Genomic DNA, 21,387 nt, shown 5'->3' with positions numbered 1-21,387 from the left:
TAATGGAAGCATTTGTGGTAAGGAAGTGGGACTACAAATCAGTGTTTAGCTTTTAAAAAATGTTTTTACTATTATGCTATTGTTTGTTTTTAGAGTGTGCAAGCAGGGGTGGGGGGCAGGGGTGGGGGGAGAGAGAATCTTAAGCAGGCTGCACACTCAGCATGGAGCCCAATACATGGCTCCATCTCATGACCCTGAGATCATGACCTGAACCAAAGTCGAGAGTTGGACGCTCAACCAACTGAGCCACCCACACACCCCTATGTTATGGTTTTAATAACAAAAATGTGGCGTATTATAATGAATAACTTTCCTCAAAGTTATCTTGTCTCACTGTACTTGATTCCCACAAACCCTGAAGCCAGTCTCATCATCAGTCATAACTCTGAGACCTGATGCCTCTTAGCAAACTATGGGAAATATTTGTGTTTATAGCTAAGATCCTAAAATTTTACTTGAAGTTCTGTGGTAATTCTTACACCAGTGATAAATGTAACATGAGATTTCTGTGTAATGGATAAACACTTGGGCCACATGCAACATATTTGTCTCTGGCCAGATAAGATTTGCTAAGTCAGTGATCATGGCTTCACATGTACCTTTCTCTTACAACCTGAGGTGGCTCTCTTAGAGACCCAGAAATAGAGGAAAACAAAAAGCCAAAAAAAAAGCAAGGAAATTTGCTGGGAATATTGAAGAGTACAGAGTTTAAGGAAAGATTATAAGATGGCTAGAGGCAATTAAATAGTCTGGAACATTTTAGTTTGATTTGGAACAAATATAAAGACCCAGCATGAATTAATTTTACTGGATTGTTGCCTGAGATATTAAACCAGATTATATCTATTTCTTCCAGCTTCATAAAATTCTGGGAGATAAGGTGAACAATACTGCTGTAATTGAAAAGCAAGTACTAGAACTTTGGGACAGATTGTATCATTCTTGGTTTGTAAAGGTAAGTTATTAGATGATTTCTATTTTAAACTTATAAAGTCCTTTTATTTTACAGATTCATTGACTAGATACATATTGACTAGATAGATATTAACATTGGATGTCATTTATTGAAATTTGGAAGCTACAGGGTCTTAAACCTCAGGTCACTAAAAGTCAGCTTGAGTTGATGGTTAATCTCCATGGCAGAACCCGCCTGTCACTGTGTTGTATTGTATTCCATCCTCTGTTCATTGTTTTACTTTTTAAAAAATACTTTATTTATTTTTGAGAGAGCAAGCAAGTGGGAGAGGGGCAGAGATGGGAGACAGAGGATCCGAAGCAGGCTCTGCCCAGACAGCAACGAGCCCAATGGAGGGCTTGAACTCCCAAACTGTGAGATCATGACCTTAGCCCGAAGTCAGATGCTCACTGTGTGAGCCACCCAGGCACCCCTCCTCTGTTCATTATTTTCAACAGCATCTCATCTCTGTACAGTTGAAATGTAACATAAACCACAGATATAATGTTAATTTTTTAATGGCCACAATAAAAAGCTAAAACAGGTGAAATTAATTCTAAAAATATTTCACTTACATCACTATACCCAATATATTATTGTTTCAGTATATAAGCAGTGGAAGAAAAATCTTAATGCAATATTTTATAGCCTTTTTTTTTTTTTCCTATAAGTCTTGGAAATCATATGTATTTCGTACTAATACCACATCTCAGTTTTTGGACTAGCCACATTTGAAGTGCTGATAGCCACATGTACATAGTGGCTACTGTTTTAGATAGTAGAGCTCTAGACATTAAGAACTTGTCTCTTTGAGGAAGGAAAATAGATCCAGAAGTTTGGAGATGTATATTTTTAATCGCCCTTACCTGCTACTTGTGCTGATACACTCTTCAGAATTTCTGGCGGAAAATAATACCATTTACCACTAAATTTAAAAACGATGGTTTTGAAAAGCAGCTGGTTGTATGGGGCCATGCTGTATACTGCGTTGGCAGGGCCTGTGGACCCTCAGGGGCTGTGCTATGGAAGATGACTATCCAGTGGGGAAGGAGGTAGAGAATGAGATAAGGTGGTAAATTTTGACAGGGTTGATGGTAAGGAGAAGAGCATGTATATATCATCCTTTTAACTTGGGGTAGAAGGGAGGAAAGCTCAATTTCAAGTTTGAGTTGGTTGCATAGTGACCTGTTTTCACTCCTGGGATGAATTGAGGGAAGCCGGCTGGTTTTTGTGAGTTTCAAAGACTGGAGGTTAGAACCAATTGGGGAATCCCTAGGCAGTAATCTGCTGAAGAACTGGTCAATTGGAAAGGTTATATCTATTTTTTCTGCTGACTCTGGGACTTGTGCTTACAAACAGCTTTTTTTCTATGCCTCACCCCTTTTGAGCTTCATTGTATGGCCCAGGGAAGTCAGTGTTTTAGAAGCATAGGTTTGTAAGTAGGTAAGTATGTTGCTTTCTTTCCTAACGCCTAATGTCTTCATTGCATAATGAAGGTTGATATATCACTACGATGTTAGCAAAAGCGTCAGAACAGAAACAGAATGTTAAGAACCTACTTATGTTTCTAATTTTAACCTCACTAGTCATTTTGTTTATTCATATCTCTTTCAAATTTAATTATTCCTGCATTCTTGTCAATGTATTTCTCTTCCATATGGATGAGTTAGATTTTTCTCCCCATTTTTGTTTCTTTTTCATTTTTCCCCCATTTTGTTGAGATATAAATGACATGTAACGTTGTTTTAGTTTTTAATGTACTTTATATTCCTCTCTCCCCCTTGCTTTCTTTATCTTGTATGGAAGGTTAATAATTAGGGGAGTGGGATGAGGAAAGAAAGAAAAAAGCAAAAATGGGGACCCCCCAAAAGGTAGAGGGGCTCAAAAGAGGAAAAAAAGAAAGTAAATGTTGTGTTGGTGTACAGTCAATATGTATTGAGAAATGAAGGTTGTTCATAAATGTATTAAAAAGGAAGTGCTTGAGCTCAGCTGACAGGTGGTATCTAGAAGGTATCTAAAGAAGAAGAAAAAATGTATTTCATATTTTAGGTCTTTAGGTAGAGTTCTTAGCTGATTTCTTAAATAATGCAGAGTTTTTCACCTTTGAGTAACTACTCAAGTTCTCAAGTGGACATAAAACAAAATAGAGTATTTATACTTCTTATGCTTTTGGAGATTTCATGTCTGAACCGTTTTATTCCATAGAATGTAACGCATTCTGGAAGGCACAAAGGACACAAGATGCATATAAATCGTCAGAATAGCTGGCTGGGAGACATCCTGGACTGGCAGGATATCGCTTCCTTTGTTCACGAGAACATTGAGACATTTCTTTCGGTAAGAAATAGAATTTTTAGTTAAACTGGACTTAGAAATAAAAATAGAAATTCTAATTTCCAGTTTTCTGTGCACACTTAGAGGCCTTTAGTTACCTTGTTTTTAATGCCACAACATTTGCCACTTTGAGAGTTATAAATGCACTAGAAAGATGTCTAAAGACCATAGGCCTCAGGAGTAGCTCCCCTGGTGCCTTCTCTGTGGTTGAAGAGTAACCGAGAAATGCTGAATCAGGAAGCATATGTGAAGTGTTGTGGGCTCTCAAATTCTGAGATAGGTATCTGTCCCTTAGGCTGACTAGAATGTCGCTGGACCACTAGAGAGAGAGAGATCGGCCTTTCTGGTGCGCAAAGTCTTTGGCAGATAGAAATCTGGTTCCACTTACATTAGAGAGATTGGATGTCCTTCAAAGGCTCAGCTTGTTGTTTACCACCCATTTTCCCACCATGCACCACCCACCTCTGCCTTGTTTGCCTAACGGTCGGTCGAAGGCAGCAAGGAACAGCTTGCAGCATTGCTGAAGTTTTAACAACCACTCTTGGTTCAACAGTGTGTTTTATAAAGTGTCCTGGCATGTGGCTTTTCACAGAGATGAGAGGATTTTCTTGTGAATGGACTGGTGACTTTCATCAGTTTAACAAAAGTTGAGGTTTGCAATGCTAGATTTTTTTTTTTTTTTTTTAAAGATTTTAAGTAATCTCTACAACCAGTGTGGGGCTCAGACTCAACCCTGAGATCAAGAGTTGCACCCTGTACTGGTTGAGCCATCCAGGTGCCCCGCAATGCTAGATTTTTTTTTTTTTTAATTTTTATCAAACTATTAATAGATGACCATAGCAGAGAGTCAATAATAGTTTAAGATTTTCAGTAAAAAAATGACAGTGCCCTGCTTTGTGCTTTTCCACTTCAGTCTCATTTTCTGGAAACAGCTGTCAATTCTTTTAGCTTTCTCTGGTATTTATCTCTAAATTTCCAAAATAATATTTATACTGGTCTTTCTTGGTTTTGTAATTTTAGGTATTATCTTTTGGCTTCCTAATTTGGAAGATGAAGATAAAGATGTGACTTTGAAGTCCCTCAGTGCTCTCTTCTATCACCTGTGGGGTTTTCTTACAGCTCTTTTGGTTCCTCCCCCAATCCCTGCACTCACACTTGCCCTTCTTCCCACTCACCTAATACAGCTATCACAGTGTGGAGTTAAATCTAGAAATTCATGTCCTTCAGTTCTAAGAGTTTATGTGTTTGATAATCTGTTTTCTCTAGTCCAGTGGTTGTCAAACTTCTTGGTCTGAGGATTCCAGAGTTTTTGTTTGTTCACGTGGGTTCTATGGATTATTATTGTATTAGCAGTTAAACCTGAGAACTTTAAAATATTTATCAGTTCACAAAAAATAACATTATATATTAACACATTTTTTGCATCTGCAAAATAACCATTTTCCAAAACAAAAAATGGCTCAGTGAGAAGAGTGACTTTCTTTTACTTTTTTGCAAATCTCTTTAATGTCTGGATTCTCATACCTGCTTCTGCATTCAGTCTATTGGAATACATTGTTTTGATCGAAGTATCTGAGGAAAATCCAGCCTCATACAGATACGTAGTTGGAAAAGAGGGGAGTCTTTTAATAGCCTTTTCAGATAATTGTGGCTATTCTTTGATACTACACCAAAACTCAACAAATGGTACTTTTTAAATGTTAATTGCAGTGTGGAATTTGAAACCATATCAATATAAACTTTTTTTGTACTGCCTTACATGGAAGTCCATTGATCTGTCTTGAATAGAAATGGGTCTTTTACTCTTGTATGCTTTTGTAATATGCACTGGTCATTTAGACTATTGGTTCACTGATTTTCTGTACATCCTCTAAATATCAACACATTTTCTTATAAAGTATAAAAAAAAATCACATTCTTTAACGTCACTACCTGTCTCATCAGAAAAAAAATCTTAATGCGTCGAAGTCAACCCTTGATCGGATTTTTTATTTCTGCCTATATTCTTGTAATATCCGATAGCTCTCATGGTCTGAACCTTTCTTCCTAATCCCCTTGGGTACACAGAAATGTTACTTGATTGTTGTTGGAGACTACCAGTCTACAATTAATGTCTTCAGTTAATTTCTTAAGAATTGTCACAGAGTATTTCCTATCAGGGTGACCCAGAAACTATTTAAAAACTTTTTTAATAAAAATTCCAAAATGCCAGAAGCCCCCAAAAGAATGCATGTAAAAATCACAAATAAGGGTATTGTTGGTTTGTTTCTTGGAATCAGTGGTATTATTCATCCATTCTTTGTCCCACAAGGTCAAATGGTCAGTCATGCATATTTTTGTAGGCATTGCAAGGCATTTTGAAGATATTATGTAAGGAGTTATTGTAAATGAAACCAGCCTGCAAAGGCTCTCCTGTGAAGACTGAGCTGAGGTTTGCAAGAAATGCCGGGGACAACAAAATACGCCTTTATAAATGATACATTTGAGATAGGAAAGGAATGGATAGGCCTTTCATAGAACAGATGGTGTAACTTGCACATATGACAAAAAACAGAGCTGCTGTTTTGGAAAGGGCACACCAAAATAAAACCAGACGTTAGAGTTCTGGTCCCAGCTCTAGTTCCAATTATTAGCTCCAAGGCCCTTGGGCAAGTTTTAAAACATCTCTGAGCTTCAGTTTGTCTATCCTTAAAATGAAGTTGGTATCCTCTGCACTGCTTCTCTCACGGGACAGATATTGTCAAGAGGGAATTTAAGTTCCTGAGAAGATAGGAAATGAAAACATCTAGGTGTGCCACAGATATTGTACATCTTCTTCTAGTAGTGTTTAACGTGTATTATAGTAGCATTAGCATATATTAGTGACCGTTTAATAACTGATTCTAGTGAATTTACAGGTGATGGATCAAAGGAATTCAGTAGGGTCATCGTCTATCTGAAGAAAGATAGTCAGCTGTAGAGCTCTGCCCTTGACCCTATCCTATTTATTGTGATTTTAGTGAAATCATCGAAGTGATACTTTTGTATTTGTAGGTGAATCTAAGTTGGAGATGGCAAGAGGGGAGGCAGCTAATAAGACAAATATAGAATGTTCATGTCTGCACTAATGATCCTATACAGGTTGCATTCTGGCATATTCTCCTGTAGGTTTTTTTTCTACACATATCATTTTTACATAGTTAAAATCATGCTATATATAAAATTTTTGTTTCCTACGTTTTACTTTTTTTAATTATGATTTTTTAATGTTTATTTTGGGGAGAGAGACAGAGCATGAATGGGGGAAGGGCAGAGAGAGAGAAGGAAACACAGAATCTGAAAGCAGGCTCCAGGCTCCAAGCTATCAGCACAGAGCCCAATGTGGGGCTCAAACCCACGAACTGTGAGATCATGACCTGAGCCAAAGTGGGAAGCTTAACCAGCTGAGCCACCTAGATGCCCCGTTTTCAATTTATAATTATGTCATAAAATGTTTTTCTGTGTTATGATACACATATCTTTAATGGCTACCTGATATGATTTGGAGCTAGAATCACTGTGATTTTCTTAACCATTTTCCTTACTATTCAACGTTCAAGTGTTTTCAGATGATAACGTATTCCCCCCCCCCCCCTAAAATACTACTCCGTCCTTGTCTTTTCACTTTCTGGTACTAACGCTCTTGTATTGAAAGCAGAGTAGATAGTTGTCGGAACTTCTTTCCTCAGGATTAGTTCTAATGGTTCAGCTTTCCCTCTTCATCAGATCTTAGAGTCTCTGTGGATTGTCATGAGCCGGAACGTGAGCCTGCTTTTCACCACAGTCACCACCCTCCTGACCATCCTCTTCTACAGCGGGACGGCCCTTCTCAATTTTGTGCTATCTCTGGTATGTACATGTAGATAAGAGCATGTTACCTCTCCTTCTTCAGTGAAGCGTTTTCTTGGTTCCATTTGTGTTTCCTTCCTGTAGTTTCCAAATGTGATTTTTTAGGAGATACTGTCCTTTGTTTTGCAGATAATTTTCCTGACCACACTATTTTATCTATTAAGTTCCAGTGATGAGTACTACAAGCCAGTGAAGTGGGTGATAAGCCTGACACCACTATCTCAGCCAGGTCCTTCTTCTAATATTATTGGCCAGTCTGTGGAAGAAGCTATCAGGTAGGGATAAGATTTATGCTATTCTTATTTCCTTTAGACACTGCTTTCTGTGAGAAGCCTGTTTTCAGTCTTGAGCCTTTCTAATAATCAGTGCAAAACTAGTGACGGACCCTGGTATTTTCAAAATTTTTAATTTCCTTTTGAGAGAATAATGTGAGCAGTGCAAGTTTTGATAAGAAGAAAAATTCAGTTTTGGTATCCTGCTGTCAGCCCTGTGAGCTACAGCCCCCTCACCCCGTGCAGGCTCTTGCTCCCGCTGCAGCTCATGTCGCTTGCTGGGGAGAAACCCCTCTTGTACCACGCATACACCTCCCCCTTCTCTTAGAGCTCAGGAACTGCGGCTTTGTCCCGGGAGAAGAATAAATGGTCTTTCTATTTCTTCCTCTCTCCCTCTGCAGCTGGGCTCTGTGCCCTTTGCGTGAAGTTAGCCTGGAAACTGGAAATGCAAAGATTGTGGTTATTTTTAAGTCATGGGCTGGATGTGCATCACAGGTTCTGGCCAGAAACTTCCCATGTCTTCTGGGGTCCATGTATTGCAGGTTGGGCTTTTGAATGAGATGATTCCTCAACTTTTTTTTCTTCATACGCTCTTTCCAAGTCACTGGCTTCTGCCCTCCTTTTTCCTCTTTGTCATTTCAGGTAGGGAAAGGCCTTTTGCAGCTCAAACCTAGCTCTGCTCCTTCCCTACCCTTTCCTCTTATTGCTTGGGACTTGTTAGAGTTCTACTACATTTTTACTGCTTATGAATAGCTATACCCAAATTAAATCCTCATATCATCTGTTAGAGTTTCTTTTTGTAATAAGTTGTTAGCCAGGTGTTCTTAAACTTATTTTGAATAGTTCATTGGTTGGCATTTATGTTTCCACTTATTTTTAAGAAATAGCATTGCTTGGGGGCACCTGGGAGGCTCAGTCGGTCGGTTAAGCATCCAACTCTTGATCTCCGCTGAGCTCATGATCTCACAGTTTGAGTTTGAGCCCTTCATCAGGCTCTGCACTGACAGTGTGGAGTCTGGTTGGGATTCCCTGTCTCCCTCACTCTCTGCCCCTCCTCTGCTCTCTTGTGTGCGCTCACTCTCTCTCTCTCTCAAGAATAAATAAAATAAAACATGAAAAAATTATTATAAAAAATAGCATTGCTTTGAACTAGTCTTCCACAGAAATCTTGATTTGACTGGATAATTCTCTCTGACTGATCTTGGCTTATTTCTTCATTGTGTTTATTTAATAACTGGTTGAGGATACCATTTTGGTCTCTGAAAAACCTTAGTTACATTCAAATAACACACATGTTCTTGAAATATATTCTTCCTAGAAAGTTTGCTGGGTTTTCTTTCTTTTTCCTACTAGCAAGGCCTGGGTAAAGTCTTCAATATCTTGCTTCCTTTGTTAGCCATCAGGTAGAATTTTAAAAATGCCCTTATCCTCTCTGGTGCTCTTGGGTATCCACATGGGGCCATCTATGTAAAGATTCCAAGTTTGGGAGTGCATCATCTACTGTAACAGTTTTCAGGGTGAAGCTATCTTCGGGGAAGTCACTTGCTGGCTTTAGCATTCCTTTTAAGCCTGCACGACCATTGGTTATCATCTTTATTGAGTAAATAAAATGCTGAAAACTCTTAGCAATAAATTCACGTTAGTTTAAGTGACATCTGTCTGGCTTAAAGAAGTTTGTGTAAATAACTCGACCAGAAAGAAAAATAACCTTCAATCTTCCCAGTAGGATGAAACTAGTGAATCAACCCTATCAAAGGCTGACAGAATCCTTTCAGTCAGTGTAACTTAAGCCAAGCCTTACAGAAAAATATCTACCTTGTCCCATTAAGAACTTCAAGAAAGCTGATACTTCATTTTCCTGAAGTAATCTTTATTAGCACTGACTGTTATTCTCACAAAAGCTTTTCTGTTTTTAAATCACAGTTCTTGAGTTTTCTCTTGTTCAGCTTTCTTAGAGTGAACCGCTGGTCAACTGTCCTCTGTCTGTCTGGCATTGAGTCACTTTTGTTTTCATACAAATATGCCAACTCCTTTGTTTTAAACTTAATACTTTAATGTCATCATTGCTTGGAGTTGGTAAGCGGAGCTGTGACTTGCATGTTGGTCCAGCTGATTGAAAGCACATATCCTTCCGGTATACCACAATGCCTTCTTCCAGGAGGAGCTGGTTGAGGCAGAAGATGATGACTTAACTTTGTGGTACTGGTAAGGCTGTTTAAATAGTCACATGAGGCTGGCGGCTAAAAATTCAGGTCTTTGGCCCACAAGGGCATTTGAGGTTAGAAAGAGTGTGGTCATCTACAGAGATAAGAAATAAATGCCTTTTTACAAATTAGATTTGCCTTATTTTCTTGGGATTGTACAGACTAAGTATGCACTGTAACAGTAGCCCATGTCTTGGTTCCAAAGCATACTAGTACAAAACCCATTTATTTTATCATGTCTTTTTTTAATTTTTTAATTTTTTTTTTAATGTTTTATTTATTTTTGAGACAGGGAGAGAAGAGCATGAACAGGGGAGGGTCAGAGAGAGGGAGACACAGAATCTGAAACAGGCTCCAGGCTCTGAGCTGTCAGCACAGAGCCCGACACGGGGCTCGAACTCACGGACCGCGAGATCATGACCTGAGCCGAAGTCGGCCGCTTAACCGACTGAGCCACCCAGGCTCCCCATATTTTATCATGTTTTTAATATAGGAAAAAGTTTAAACCCTCAGTACCAGAACTGTAATCTTAATGGCTCTCAAAATTGAAAACTACAGTACAGACTAGTTAATTTGTCTGGCCCATTTGTGTAACCACGGCTATATCAAGTTATGTGAATTAAAGATTATAACTCCAGACGATTTTTAGCAGTCTCTGTGCTTATTGTCTCTTTCTTTCCTGGGTCAAATGCAAGACCTGGAATGTACAGGTTTTATAGAGATGCCTCTGTAGAACCTTCTCACATATGTAAGATAATAGTAAGTTCTAGTTTTAAGAGCTCTTGTCACATTTTTCATTCTAAAGGATTGTGTTCAAGATGGAATATGTTTCTTCACGGACAAAGATTTTAAGAGGAAAAATATTAAACAAGTGTTTATGAAAATGTTATTATACGGTCCTCAGAGGGCACTTCAGTCTACAAATTATCAGTGATCTCAGATTTTATAAAGATCAATCATTAGTCATCATCAGTGTTGCAGTCAAGTGGAAATCGTTCAACTCATTTTATATGATCCATCAATAAGTTAAAAGTGGAATTGAAATTGGGAGTTAACTGCATGACCAGGCAGTGGCAGTGTCTTGGCTTTTGAAGCTTTGCCTTATGAAATATGTGGCTACTTGATGATCACCGTCTCGTTGAATTGTTGAACCTCAGGATTCTCAGATCTGAATAAGTGTTCTTCTAAATTGAATACGTTTGTGTGTTCATTTGGGTTTTCGTTTCATGAATTTTTCAGTTAGTGGCATGCATCCCCTACCCCCAAACCATTTTTGTCCCTTTAGAGCATGTCGTGTCCTGAATGTTTGCATCACATCCTTCTTCCCCGATGCTCCCATTCTGCTTGCTCTGGTGGAGATATTGCACATTACTAAGTTGCATGTTGTCACGGCCTCAGTGCAATTTAGTGTGTGTGATATTTTCACATGAGTGCATGCACACGGGTATGGCTCTTGCTTGTGGGATTACAGGTTTTCAGTGCCAGTGGGTGGGAGTCTTACTTATGAATTAGATGGGAGAATGTATGTACTGAGTTTTTTTTTTAATTTGGAAAATGAATGTACTTTTCACCTCTATCCCTCCAACTATGGAGAATTAAAGGTATTGGGTAAAAAAAAAAAAAAATCAGTGCTGATCATTCAGTAATTCCGTATTTCCATTTTCGACTTTAAACAAATATTCGTTGCAAAGAAATTCTCATGAATCTAAGGTTATAAACATTTGTTTAAATTAAAATGTGTAAGGAAGAGTTTAAAGCTGTAAGAGTGTATTTTCATTTATTCAAAGAGATAGCTCTCCTAACACTGGAATAGAGTGACACAATCTCTTATGCATATTTGGGAAAATCATATTAGCTGGAGTTCTTCAATAATAACCAACTCAGTAAAAAGAATGCCTTTTTAACCTACTTGATTAAAGATTGGTCTAATAATTCTAAACCTTTACATCAAGTTTCCAAGGGAATGACCTTAAGAAACTTTGTCTTGTATTTAGTTTCTCATTGTGATGCTTTAAAGAATTGCTAAATTAATTTTAATAGCCTTATAATAGAACTAGTGTTGAGATACAAATGTTTGCTATTTGCCTATATACTGTTCACTTTTTAATTAGAGTAAGCATCCATTATCAGCAGGCACTGTCAAAGACACAAAACCATGTAGTAATGATATAAAAACATTGAATTAATATTTCTACTGCCAAGGATTCCAGATGATTTAATGTGATGCCACTGTTGTACCCTTCTGTGTGTGACTGTGACTCACTGTTTTTCCCAGTGGGGATGGAAGGTTTCCGCAGAAGCGGCTTCTCCCTGTGCTTCTCAGCAGCATGCTAGGTCTGTGCGTACAGCGTGACCTTCCCTTCTGGAACAGGGAAATCCAGTGTCAACCAGGTTTCTGTGCTTTTTACTGTGTGGAGCTGGGTCTCTGGGACAGATGAGCCCGGAAAGGAAGGGAGATGTAACTTCAAGAGAGGTTAGGTAGTAATGAAAAGAGCTGGGGGATACTATGTACGATTGGTAATTTTATATGCTGTGTTTCTGGAAGCCGGCCTGCCCTCTCTACTACCTGGCCTTCTCTTGAGGGGCAGTACAGAACATTGGTAAGGTGATGCTTGTTGTTGTTGCCTGAGGGAACAATAATCTGATAGCCTTCCTAGTTGACCTTTAGAAAGAAAAGAGGGCAGAACCAGTGTAATGAAATGTTGGGAGCAGGCAGAATTTGATTTTGGATTCTTTCCTTTCTTTCCTTCTTACTTAGACACGTGAACGCTACCTGTCTATTGGTTTAGAGTCATGTATCCTCTGAGGGCATAGAGCTCCTTGACTGTGGCTTATCATTCTCCCCAACCCCCTCCTTGCTTCAAATCGCGTTCCAGCAAAAGCAGATCATCTGATCAAATCCTGGGTTGTCTGGCCAGTTTTCTCCTTTTAGAAAAGTAACAACAAACCCATTTTTCTTTTCTTTTTTTTAAGCTTCCTCGTCATCTCTCTTCCCAAGAACACCCCTTAGGTCAGAATTGAGAGTGGGCTAAGAGTTGAAGGAAAGTATTAGCAAACTTGTAAGAGTTAACAGTTTCATCTTAGAGTTTGTAAAGAGTGAGGAGAGAGCTGGTTAAGAACTAAATCTTAACCAGGCGCTAGAAACCAGTTCAAGCCCCTGGTGCAGAGAAGTTAGATATACAGTTGACTCCTGAATAATGTGGGGGTTAGGAGACACCAGCGCCCTACACTGCCAAAAATCCACATAGGACTTTTGACTCTCCAGAAAGTTAACTGCTAATAGCTTACTGTTGACTAGAAACCTTACTTATAAGCAGTCAGTTAAAGCATACTTTGTATGTTGTTCTTATTGTATACTGTATTCTTAGTTTAGTAAGCCAGAGAAAAGAATGTTATTAAGAGAATCATAAGAGAAAATACATTTTAAGTTTACTTATTTTGAGAGAGAGAGAGAGAGAGAGAGAGAGAGAGAGAGAGTGAGTGGGGGAGGGGCAGAGAGAGGGAGAGAGAGGGAATCCCAAGCAGGCTCCATGCTGCCAGCACAGAGCCTGATGTGGGGCTTGAACCCACAAAGCTGTCAGATCATGACCTGAACCCAAACCAAGAGTTGGATGCTTAACTGACTGAGCCACCCAGGTGCCCTGAAAATACATTTTCAATACCGTATCAAAAAAAAAAAAAATCCATATGTAAGTGGACTAGTGTAGTTCAAATGTGTTGTTTAAGGATCAGTCATACAGTTGTATAAACGAGGCATGGACACACATCTTTAGTACCGTACAGTATAAATGCACAATAGTGTTTATTAGGGGAAAACTTAGACAAAGACTGATTGTGAATGAATTTGGAATTTTTATTCACAGAGAGGTATGTTTAGGGACCCCCGTTGGATTGGATGCCCTGTAGCCTGCCTTCCAGTTGAAGGGAACCCTGCCCTTTATGGCTCTGTGTATAATAGATAGGACTGTCTAACGGTGGAAGCTTTCTGAATGAGGATGCAACCTTGTTAGAAAGCAGGGAGCTTCCACCTCTGTGGCTGGTGTCAGTCCCATCCCTTGAGCTACATCAGACCTGCTAAGCCAGCTCAACTGAGCCACCAAAACATGGGAAGAAAAGAGCATCCAGTGTCTTCTGAATTTGATTCTGTTAAATTGCTGAGCACTGGGAAAGCCTGGAGATGCAGTTGGAGAATAATGCCAATGAGTTTTGAAGAATCACTGGAAAAAAAGAGGTCCCAGAAGACTGAGCACAGGCAAACTCTATTCAACTCTATTCAAGAGAGAGGATTGAAGTAGACAGTAGAGGAAGACTAATGTTACATACCTATTATAGCCTGATGAATTTGATGCAGATTGTCCTGTAAATTTCCATAGTAGATGCTTGATCATATGGTTGTGAATAGTTACAAAGGGAAGGGTAATTTCCAGTGGCACCATGCATTCACCTGGCACGGGTCATATGTAACCACCCTTAGAAAAATGCCACAAGCCAGAGCTTTTGTGATTTTTACAAGAGATCTGGTGAAGTACATCATAGTGTCTTTCCTGGATGGCAAGATAGAAGAATGCTTACTGAATTTGAATATCTAAAAAGTGTTGATTAATGGATTGACATCATTGAGTGAATGAAATGAGAGAATGATCTTTCATTGATATGATTATAAGGAATAAATACGCCTGCATTGATTAAACTAGTGATTTCTGGTAACCCGTTCAAACTGTACTGTGTATGCCATTAATTATGTGTCAAATGAAGTTGTGTTAGATTATGAAAATGAACAATCCCCAGTCTCTGAATTTCAGGTTCCAAAGAACCTGAGAGATGAGTGATTATACACTCAGTATTTGGGATTTTTGCTCCGGTAGCTTCATCGGTACCTTATAATTTAAAAAACCTAAGTCTAAAACTTTGTGGTATGCTACTTTCACTCTCAGCTTTGCCGTACCCTGCACCCCTTTAGCACATAGCAAGATTGGTTTTCTTCCAAAAACCGCCAGGAGAAAAGAGAAAGTTACCACGTGCGTTATTTTTAGCCTTACTACAGTGCTACCTGGTAATAGTGACGCAATTCTCTGAAAGCACCAACTTAATTGCATGCTTACTGTGCAACAGTCACTAAGCTTACCACTTGAGTTGCAGTGTTAATGTCCATCATACTGTTATGAAGTAAATGCTTGCCGTAATGCCAACATTATGAAGTTAAATGTTGTCTCTATTTGACAGTTAGGAAGAGTGAAGCTCAGAGAAGTTGTACAGTTTTGAAGACCATGCCACACTAATCAGTGATAGAATGGGATTCCAGAGCAGTGGGTGACAGAGCCAGAGCTCTTGTGGCCCCGTTGCCTTGTTCTTCCTGCCGAATCCATGTCCTGTTTGCCTTCACTAACGTTTCTCATTTATGAGTGTGTTCTTGACTGTTTGCTTCCTCAACACTCTTACGTTTCATTCATATGTTCCTTCTGTGAGCGGTCTCCTAACCTCCAGGCCAATGGCCTTCACTTCTGTCCCTTCTTTTGTCCATCCTCTACACTGACATATGCTGAGTACCCACTGTGCCAAACCCTGACTTACACATTTTGCATGTATTATTTCATTGATCCCCTGTCTGGTCCCCTCATTCACCCAGGAAAGAGTCCGCTGGTCAGAAATCAAGAAAATCTTTTAAACTGGGAGTGTAGTTCATGTTTTTTTTTTTTAATGAAGGCTGGAAAAAGAATAAAAAATGAGGGCCTGAGTTATTCTCAAGTGAAAAGGCAATAACGACCCTCTTGAAATTGTTGGATCTGTGCACTAGATCACTCGGATGTACTAGCTCCCACGATAGGCATCCACCTGACTAAAAGCCAGTGCGTTGGGTGCAGAGTGGGTCATAGAGTTCTACGTAGCGTTGCACCAGCAAGGCACAGACACACACATTGTGGCCGCCACATGTGGCCTGTTGCATCTTTCATTGCTGCTGTGTTCCTCTCCCCTTTCCCCATGTTCTACTTCTATTTTCCAGAACGTTTCACTCTAATACGGTGATTAGGACCCCAGTTTGCCTTGGGATGGGTATACTGAGCCTTAGTCCCCTTTTGGAAGTGGTCAGCTAGGATAGCCACTATCGAATAATGGCCCTGGCCAGAGCCAGATGCAGGTGTCATGCAGCTGCCCAGGCTTCTCTTGGTGGTCTCTTGGCCTTGAGGACAATTAAGTACATGTTTGGCCTGTAGGTGAATATCTTCGTAATATAGAATAGGAATCTGGATACCAAAAATACATCTTCATCCAACATCTTGATCTTTAGTGAGTTGGGTGACTGGATTTGGAGTTAGTGTACCAGAGTGATCTAGTACACCGATCCAACAATTCCCAGAAGAGTTTTCTCGCCTTTTAACTGTGACTGGCTCAGTACCATTCCTCCCACCCTCACCCTCATTTTGAACTTTCTTCTTCTTTTTCTTTTTTAGAGAAAAGATTTTAACAGATTTACCTGATTTTTGACCAAGAGTCAGTCTCTCTCTCTCTCTTTTTAAAGTTTATTTGAGAGAGAGAGAGTGTGTGCACAAATGGGGAAGGGAGCAGAGGGAGAAAGAAAGAATGAATCCCAAGCAGGCTCCTTGTAGAGCCTGACATGGTGCTCAAACCCACAAACTGTGAGATCATGACCTGAGCCAAAACCAAGAGTCGAATGTTTAACCGACTGAGCCACCCAAGTGCCCCAAGCGTCTCTTTTCCGGATGAATCAGAGGCACCAGCAAGGAGTCAATGGAACGACATAGACAAAGCATGTAATGCAGTGCTTGGCTCATACTGGATTGTGTTAGTTTCTGATTGTAGCTCTAACATTACCATAAGCTTAGTGGCTTAAACCACATAGATTTTTTTTTATCTGACAGTTCTAGAGGTCAGAAGGCCTAAAATTAGACTGTCAGCAGGCCTGCGTTCTTTCTGGAAGCTTTATGGGAGAATCGGTTTCCTTGCCCTTTCCAGCCTCTGGAGGCTGCCTGCATTCCTTGGCTTGTGGTCCTTCATGTTCAAAGCTGGCAATGTAGTGTCTTCAAATGTCTCCTTCTCTCTGACCTCTGCTTTTGTCCTCATGTCTCCTTCTGTAACTCTGACTCTCCTACATCCCTCTTTTTATAATTTTTTTTTTTTACTGAGATAAAATGCATACACATGAAATTCACCATTTTAACCATTTTAAAGTGTACAATTCAGTGGTTTTAATATATTCACAATTTGTGCATCCATCACCTCTGTCTTATATCAGCCACCTCCCTCTTATCAGGACTTCTGTAATTACATTGTGCCAATCCAGTAATCCAGGATAATCGCCTTGATCTCACAATGCTTACTTAGCTCAGTCACATCTGCAAAGTCCCATTTGCCAAATAAGGTAACATATTCATAGGGCCTGGGCATGGATATAGACATTTTTGTGGGGCTGTTACTTAGTTTACCACATGGGGTACTTAGCAAACATTAGTGTCTCTTGACCTTACCTTCTTATTTCAGGAACACTCAGCTCTTGCACTACAACTTTCTAGAGTCTTCATCATCAGAATACTCTGAGCATCAATGAAACATACTGATCTCAAGAAATAGTAAATACCATAGCACCAAAAATAGTTACTGTTTATTGGGCACCTAGTGTACCACTGGGTCACTTAGTAGGGGCTTCAGATGCATTGTCATTTAGCTTTTCACGAGCTGAATTGCTCTTTCTGCCAGTATCCACCCCCATAATACTATAAATATTAAATTTAGCCTCACATCTTGGGGAGATGTGGTGTAATATAGCAGGCAGTGACTTCTGGCTGATTGTCCACGGACTCTACACTTTCTTTGAATTGAGAGATGAAAGGAATTGGTGGTGTTTCTTATAAAATTAAAACATACCATATGACCCAGCATCTCCATTCCTAGGTATTTACTGAAACGCAATGAAGGTGTATGTCCATGCAAAGACTTCTGCTCAAGTGTTCATAGCAACATTATTCACAGTAGCTCCAAACTGGAAAAACCCAAATGTCCATCAGCTGGTGATTACATAATCTAATTGTGCTATATCCAAATAATGGACTACTCAGCAGTTAAAGAGGAACAAAGTGCTGATAACCATGTGGGTGAATCTCAAAATATTGAACGAGATTAAAGAAACCCAACACAAAAGCTACATAATGAAAGTGTGAATGTCCTTGACACTCCTGAACTATACACTTAAAAATGGTTAAATGGCAAATTGCTTGGTATGTATATTTTACCACAATTTTTTAAAAAGCTGCATAATGTGGGGTGCCTGGGTGGCTCAATCCATTAAGCGTCCAACTTCGACTCAGGTTATGATCTCCCCGGTTCGTGGGTTCTAGCCCCCGCATCCGGCTCTGTGCTGACAGCTCAGAGCCTGGAGCCTGCTTTGGATTCTGTGTCTCCCTCTCTCTGCCCCTCCCCTGCTCATGCTCTGTCTCTCTCTGTCTGTCAAAAATAAATAAATGTTTAAAAAAATAAAAAAAACTGCATAATGTATGATTATGTTCATATGAAATTCTAGAAAAGACAAAACCATTGTGGCAGAAAGCATATCTAGTTGATGTCAGGGATCAGGATTCAGGGAGGGATAGACTGTCAAAGGGCATGAGGGAACGTTTTGGGGTGACAGAAGTGTTCTATATCTTGATTGTGATGATGGTTACACAACTGTACACATTTGCCAAAATTTGTTGAATTTTATTGTTTGTAAATTATAGTTCAGTAAAGCTGATTAAAAAAGAAAAAAATGCTAGGAATTTGATGGAGCTAAAAAAAATTCTGTCTACTAGTAAATCGTTAGGGGATTTTTCTTTGCTGTTTTATAAAAACCTTGTGTACCAGATCATAAGTAATAAGATAGAGGGGAATGCCTTGCCTTTTCATCCTTCATTGGGTTACATGAAAATGTTTAGTAACTGTAAACAGCATGGGATGCATTTAGGATCCACAAAATTACTTGCGAGTTGCCTTAGTGAGAATGTTACAGCAATCAGTATTCCCAGAGGTAAAGAAGAAGGGAGATTGTGTGCTGTTTCCTAGAAGTGGTCCTTTTTGGATTGAGTTTTGCCTACGTGCCACCCAGAGGGGGAGATTCAGTTGCAATATTTTGTTGCACCTTTGATGTCAACTTCATTTTGGCTTAAGAGTTTTTGAATAACATGAGGTTGGTGAAAAAATTTTTGAATAACATTAAGGTTGGTGAAAACATCTATCTTCTGTCATTGATCTCCCCAGTTCTGTTCCAATTCTGTACTTTTTTTCCTTAGACATTATTCTTATTAATCTCCTTGGGGTATTTGACCTTAATATCATTCCCTCTTTCTCAAAAGCTTCTTTCTCCTTTGGTCTCTTGGAATACTACACTCTAGTGATTTTTCTCCCTACTGCAGAAGTGATTTCATGATCTCTTTGGCTGGTGTATTTTTGTCCTTAGGTCCCCTGTGGGAACGCAGCCCATTGCCCCATTTTTCTCCAGGTTTGCCCCTGGGGATATCTTCTCCTTTCCTACGATTCATCTTTTCTGGCACATCTCAAAGTTTTTGTCCCAAGTTCTCCATTGACTTTGTCTTTTATTTCCAGCTACCTCAAGGGTATTTTCATCATCCTTATTTCTTACCATTGCCCAAACCAAATGTATTCCCTTATCTCCCGTGTCTTTGCTCATTCTGGGCTTTTCCATGTCTTTGAGACACTGCCATTCTCTCCCCCTCAGGTTTAAAACCTGAAGCTCTGCTAGTTTCTCTTTTTCCTCCGTCTCCTATTCAGTTCAGATCTTTTCTGTTTCCTCTGGGCTCTCTCCCTTCCTCTCGGTCTTTTTGATACGACTTTAATCTGCTTCTTTTTGTCAGAAGGCACATGGCAACCCCATATTCTTGAGTGAAAGCTGCTGGTCAGGATGACGAAGAAGGTTTCACAATTTGGGGAGCCACCGTGTCACCAAATCCATGTGTCAGAACCCTGTTACAATGACTGAATCACTAGGTTGGCTTTGCTCTTACAGCACATCTCTTGGAATGCTTTGGAAAAGCTTATCGTTTCCTTTTGTATGTACAGTGTCCCCTTTGCTGCCACGTTCCCTGATTTTTTTAAATTATAGACAGCTTTTCCTTCTCTCATGAGTATATGACCCTGCTTCCCCTGTACCCCCCAGAGTCCTGGTTTTGTAATTTTATGATACCTTTGGCATCATAAACTTATGGTTTGCTGCCTTTGTGTTCTCTCTGAGCAGTTCCTTATTACTCTTCACACAACACTACCTTAATCTTCCAGCTGGAAACCAAAGCTGAAGCACCTGCAATTGCAGATTTTCATGTACTTTGTTCCTACTAATCACCAACTATGTGGATCTGTTTTTACCCCTTTTGTGTTTTCCTCTCTCATTTTACTTGGGAGGTAATAAGATAATCTTTTTCTTCCATAAATTCTCTCCCAATAACCTGCATTCTTTGATAGCATTTGTAGAAGTTACTCTGTAGGCTTGGTTGCAGAGTTGAAGGAATGTGGGAAAACTTTGTTAATAAGAGAAGACCCGTGAAATGCAGGTTAAATTCTCTTGCACTTGTCTTCAAAGGGGAGGGTTGGCCACAGATTTCTTAGAGTTTATGTCCTCAGAAATAAGAGAGTCATACTTACTTTTTGTTTTCCATTTATTTTGGTGGTGGAAGATGTGCTTCAGAGGTGAAAAGTTGATTAATTATTTCAGCGAGCAGGGTATTTTAAGGTGTTTCATTTCAGTTATTTTTTTCATCAGAGAAATTTACTAAACTTGTTCTGGGGTTTTAAAATAAAGGCTTTATGTTTCTTTGAAATAAAATGCAAAGGGCATTCTCAGGCCATTGGAAAAATTGAAGTTGTTATCAGATTTGGAATAAAGTAGCCAGAGGCCTGGAACAACTTCCGTTTTTGCATCGCAATGTGATACTGTATTTATTTACTTTCCCTTTTATCTTTGGGTATTCTAGAGGGGTGTTTGATGCTTCCCTCAAAATGGCTGGCTTCTACGGATTGTACACTTGGCTGACTCATACTATATTTGGCATCAATATTGTCTTCATACCATCAGGTAACGATAGTATACTAACTTCCCCTGTCCTCTATTTAAGGAAAATGAAGCCATTTTACGTACGTTGGGAAATGTCATCTTCCTCAAATTTAAAATACTAAATTTTGAGATGTAATCTAGTCTAGATTAGGAGCAGAAGTATGATTTGTAATGATTATTTATGCTGTATCTCCAGTAGCTAGAATGATACCCAGCACTTAGAAAGCACTGCATAAGGGGCACCTGGGTGGCTCAGTCGATTAAGCCTCCGACTTCAGCGCAGGTCATGATCTCACAGTCCGTCTTGAGTTCAAGCCCTGCATCGGGCTCTGTGCTGATAGCTGGGAGCCTGGAGCCTGCTTCAGATTCTGTGTCTCCCTCTCTTTCTGCCCCTCCCCTGCTTATGCTCTTTGTTCCAAAAATAAATAAAACTTTAAAAAACAGAAAGAAAGCACTGCAGAAGTACTTGATAAATGAGTGAATGTCCTAGCACTTAGCACAGCACACAGTACTCAGTAAATACTTGGTACTCAGTAATAATTGGCACTCAGTAAATGTTTGAATTGAACTGATAGGGAGCAATGAGTTGGTCGAATAGCTCTGTTCCATGAAGGATACTGTCCCAGGGGCAAGACAAATGCCTCTGAGGGCACATAAGCTGTCTCCATACCTCTTAGGATCTATTGTGATAAGGCCCTCATT

General features: G+C 39.5%; 1 protein-coding gene across 2 annotated transcripts in view; it reads left to right on the top strand.

The window, feature by feature from the left end:
• TMEM245 (transmembrane protein 245) overlaps nt 1-21,387 on the top strand; it is a 102,575-nt gene that overhangs the window by 58,784 nt on the left and 22,404 nt on the right. For both annotated transcript variants that reach the window (XM_030293181.2, XM_030293180.2), the window contains 5 exons: nt 857-955; nt 3,161-3,292; nt 7,034-7,156; nt 7,286-7,431; nt 20,606-20,706. In XM_030293181.2, coding sequence (XP_030149041.1) covers nt 857-955; nt 3,161-3,292; nt 7,034-7,156; nt 7,286-7,431; nt 20,606-20,706 — 601 coding nt within the window. The remainder of the gene's footprint in view (nt 1-856; nt 956-3,160; nt 3,293-7,033; nt 7,157-7,285; nt 7,432-20,605; nt 20,707-21,387) is intronic.

This window comes from Lynx canadensis, chromosome D4, assembly GCF_007474595.2.
Source record: "Lynx canadensis isolate LIC74 chromosome D4, mLynCan4.pri.v2, whole genome shotgun sequence".
Lineage (NCBI taxonomy): Eukaryota > Metazoa > Chordata > Mammalia > Carnivora > Felidae > Lynx > Lynx canadensis.
This window is presented reverse-complemented; position numbering and strand designations above follow the sequence as displayed.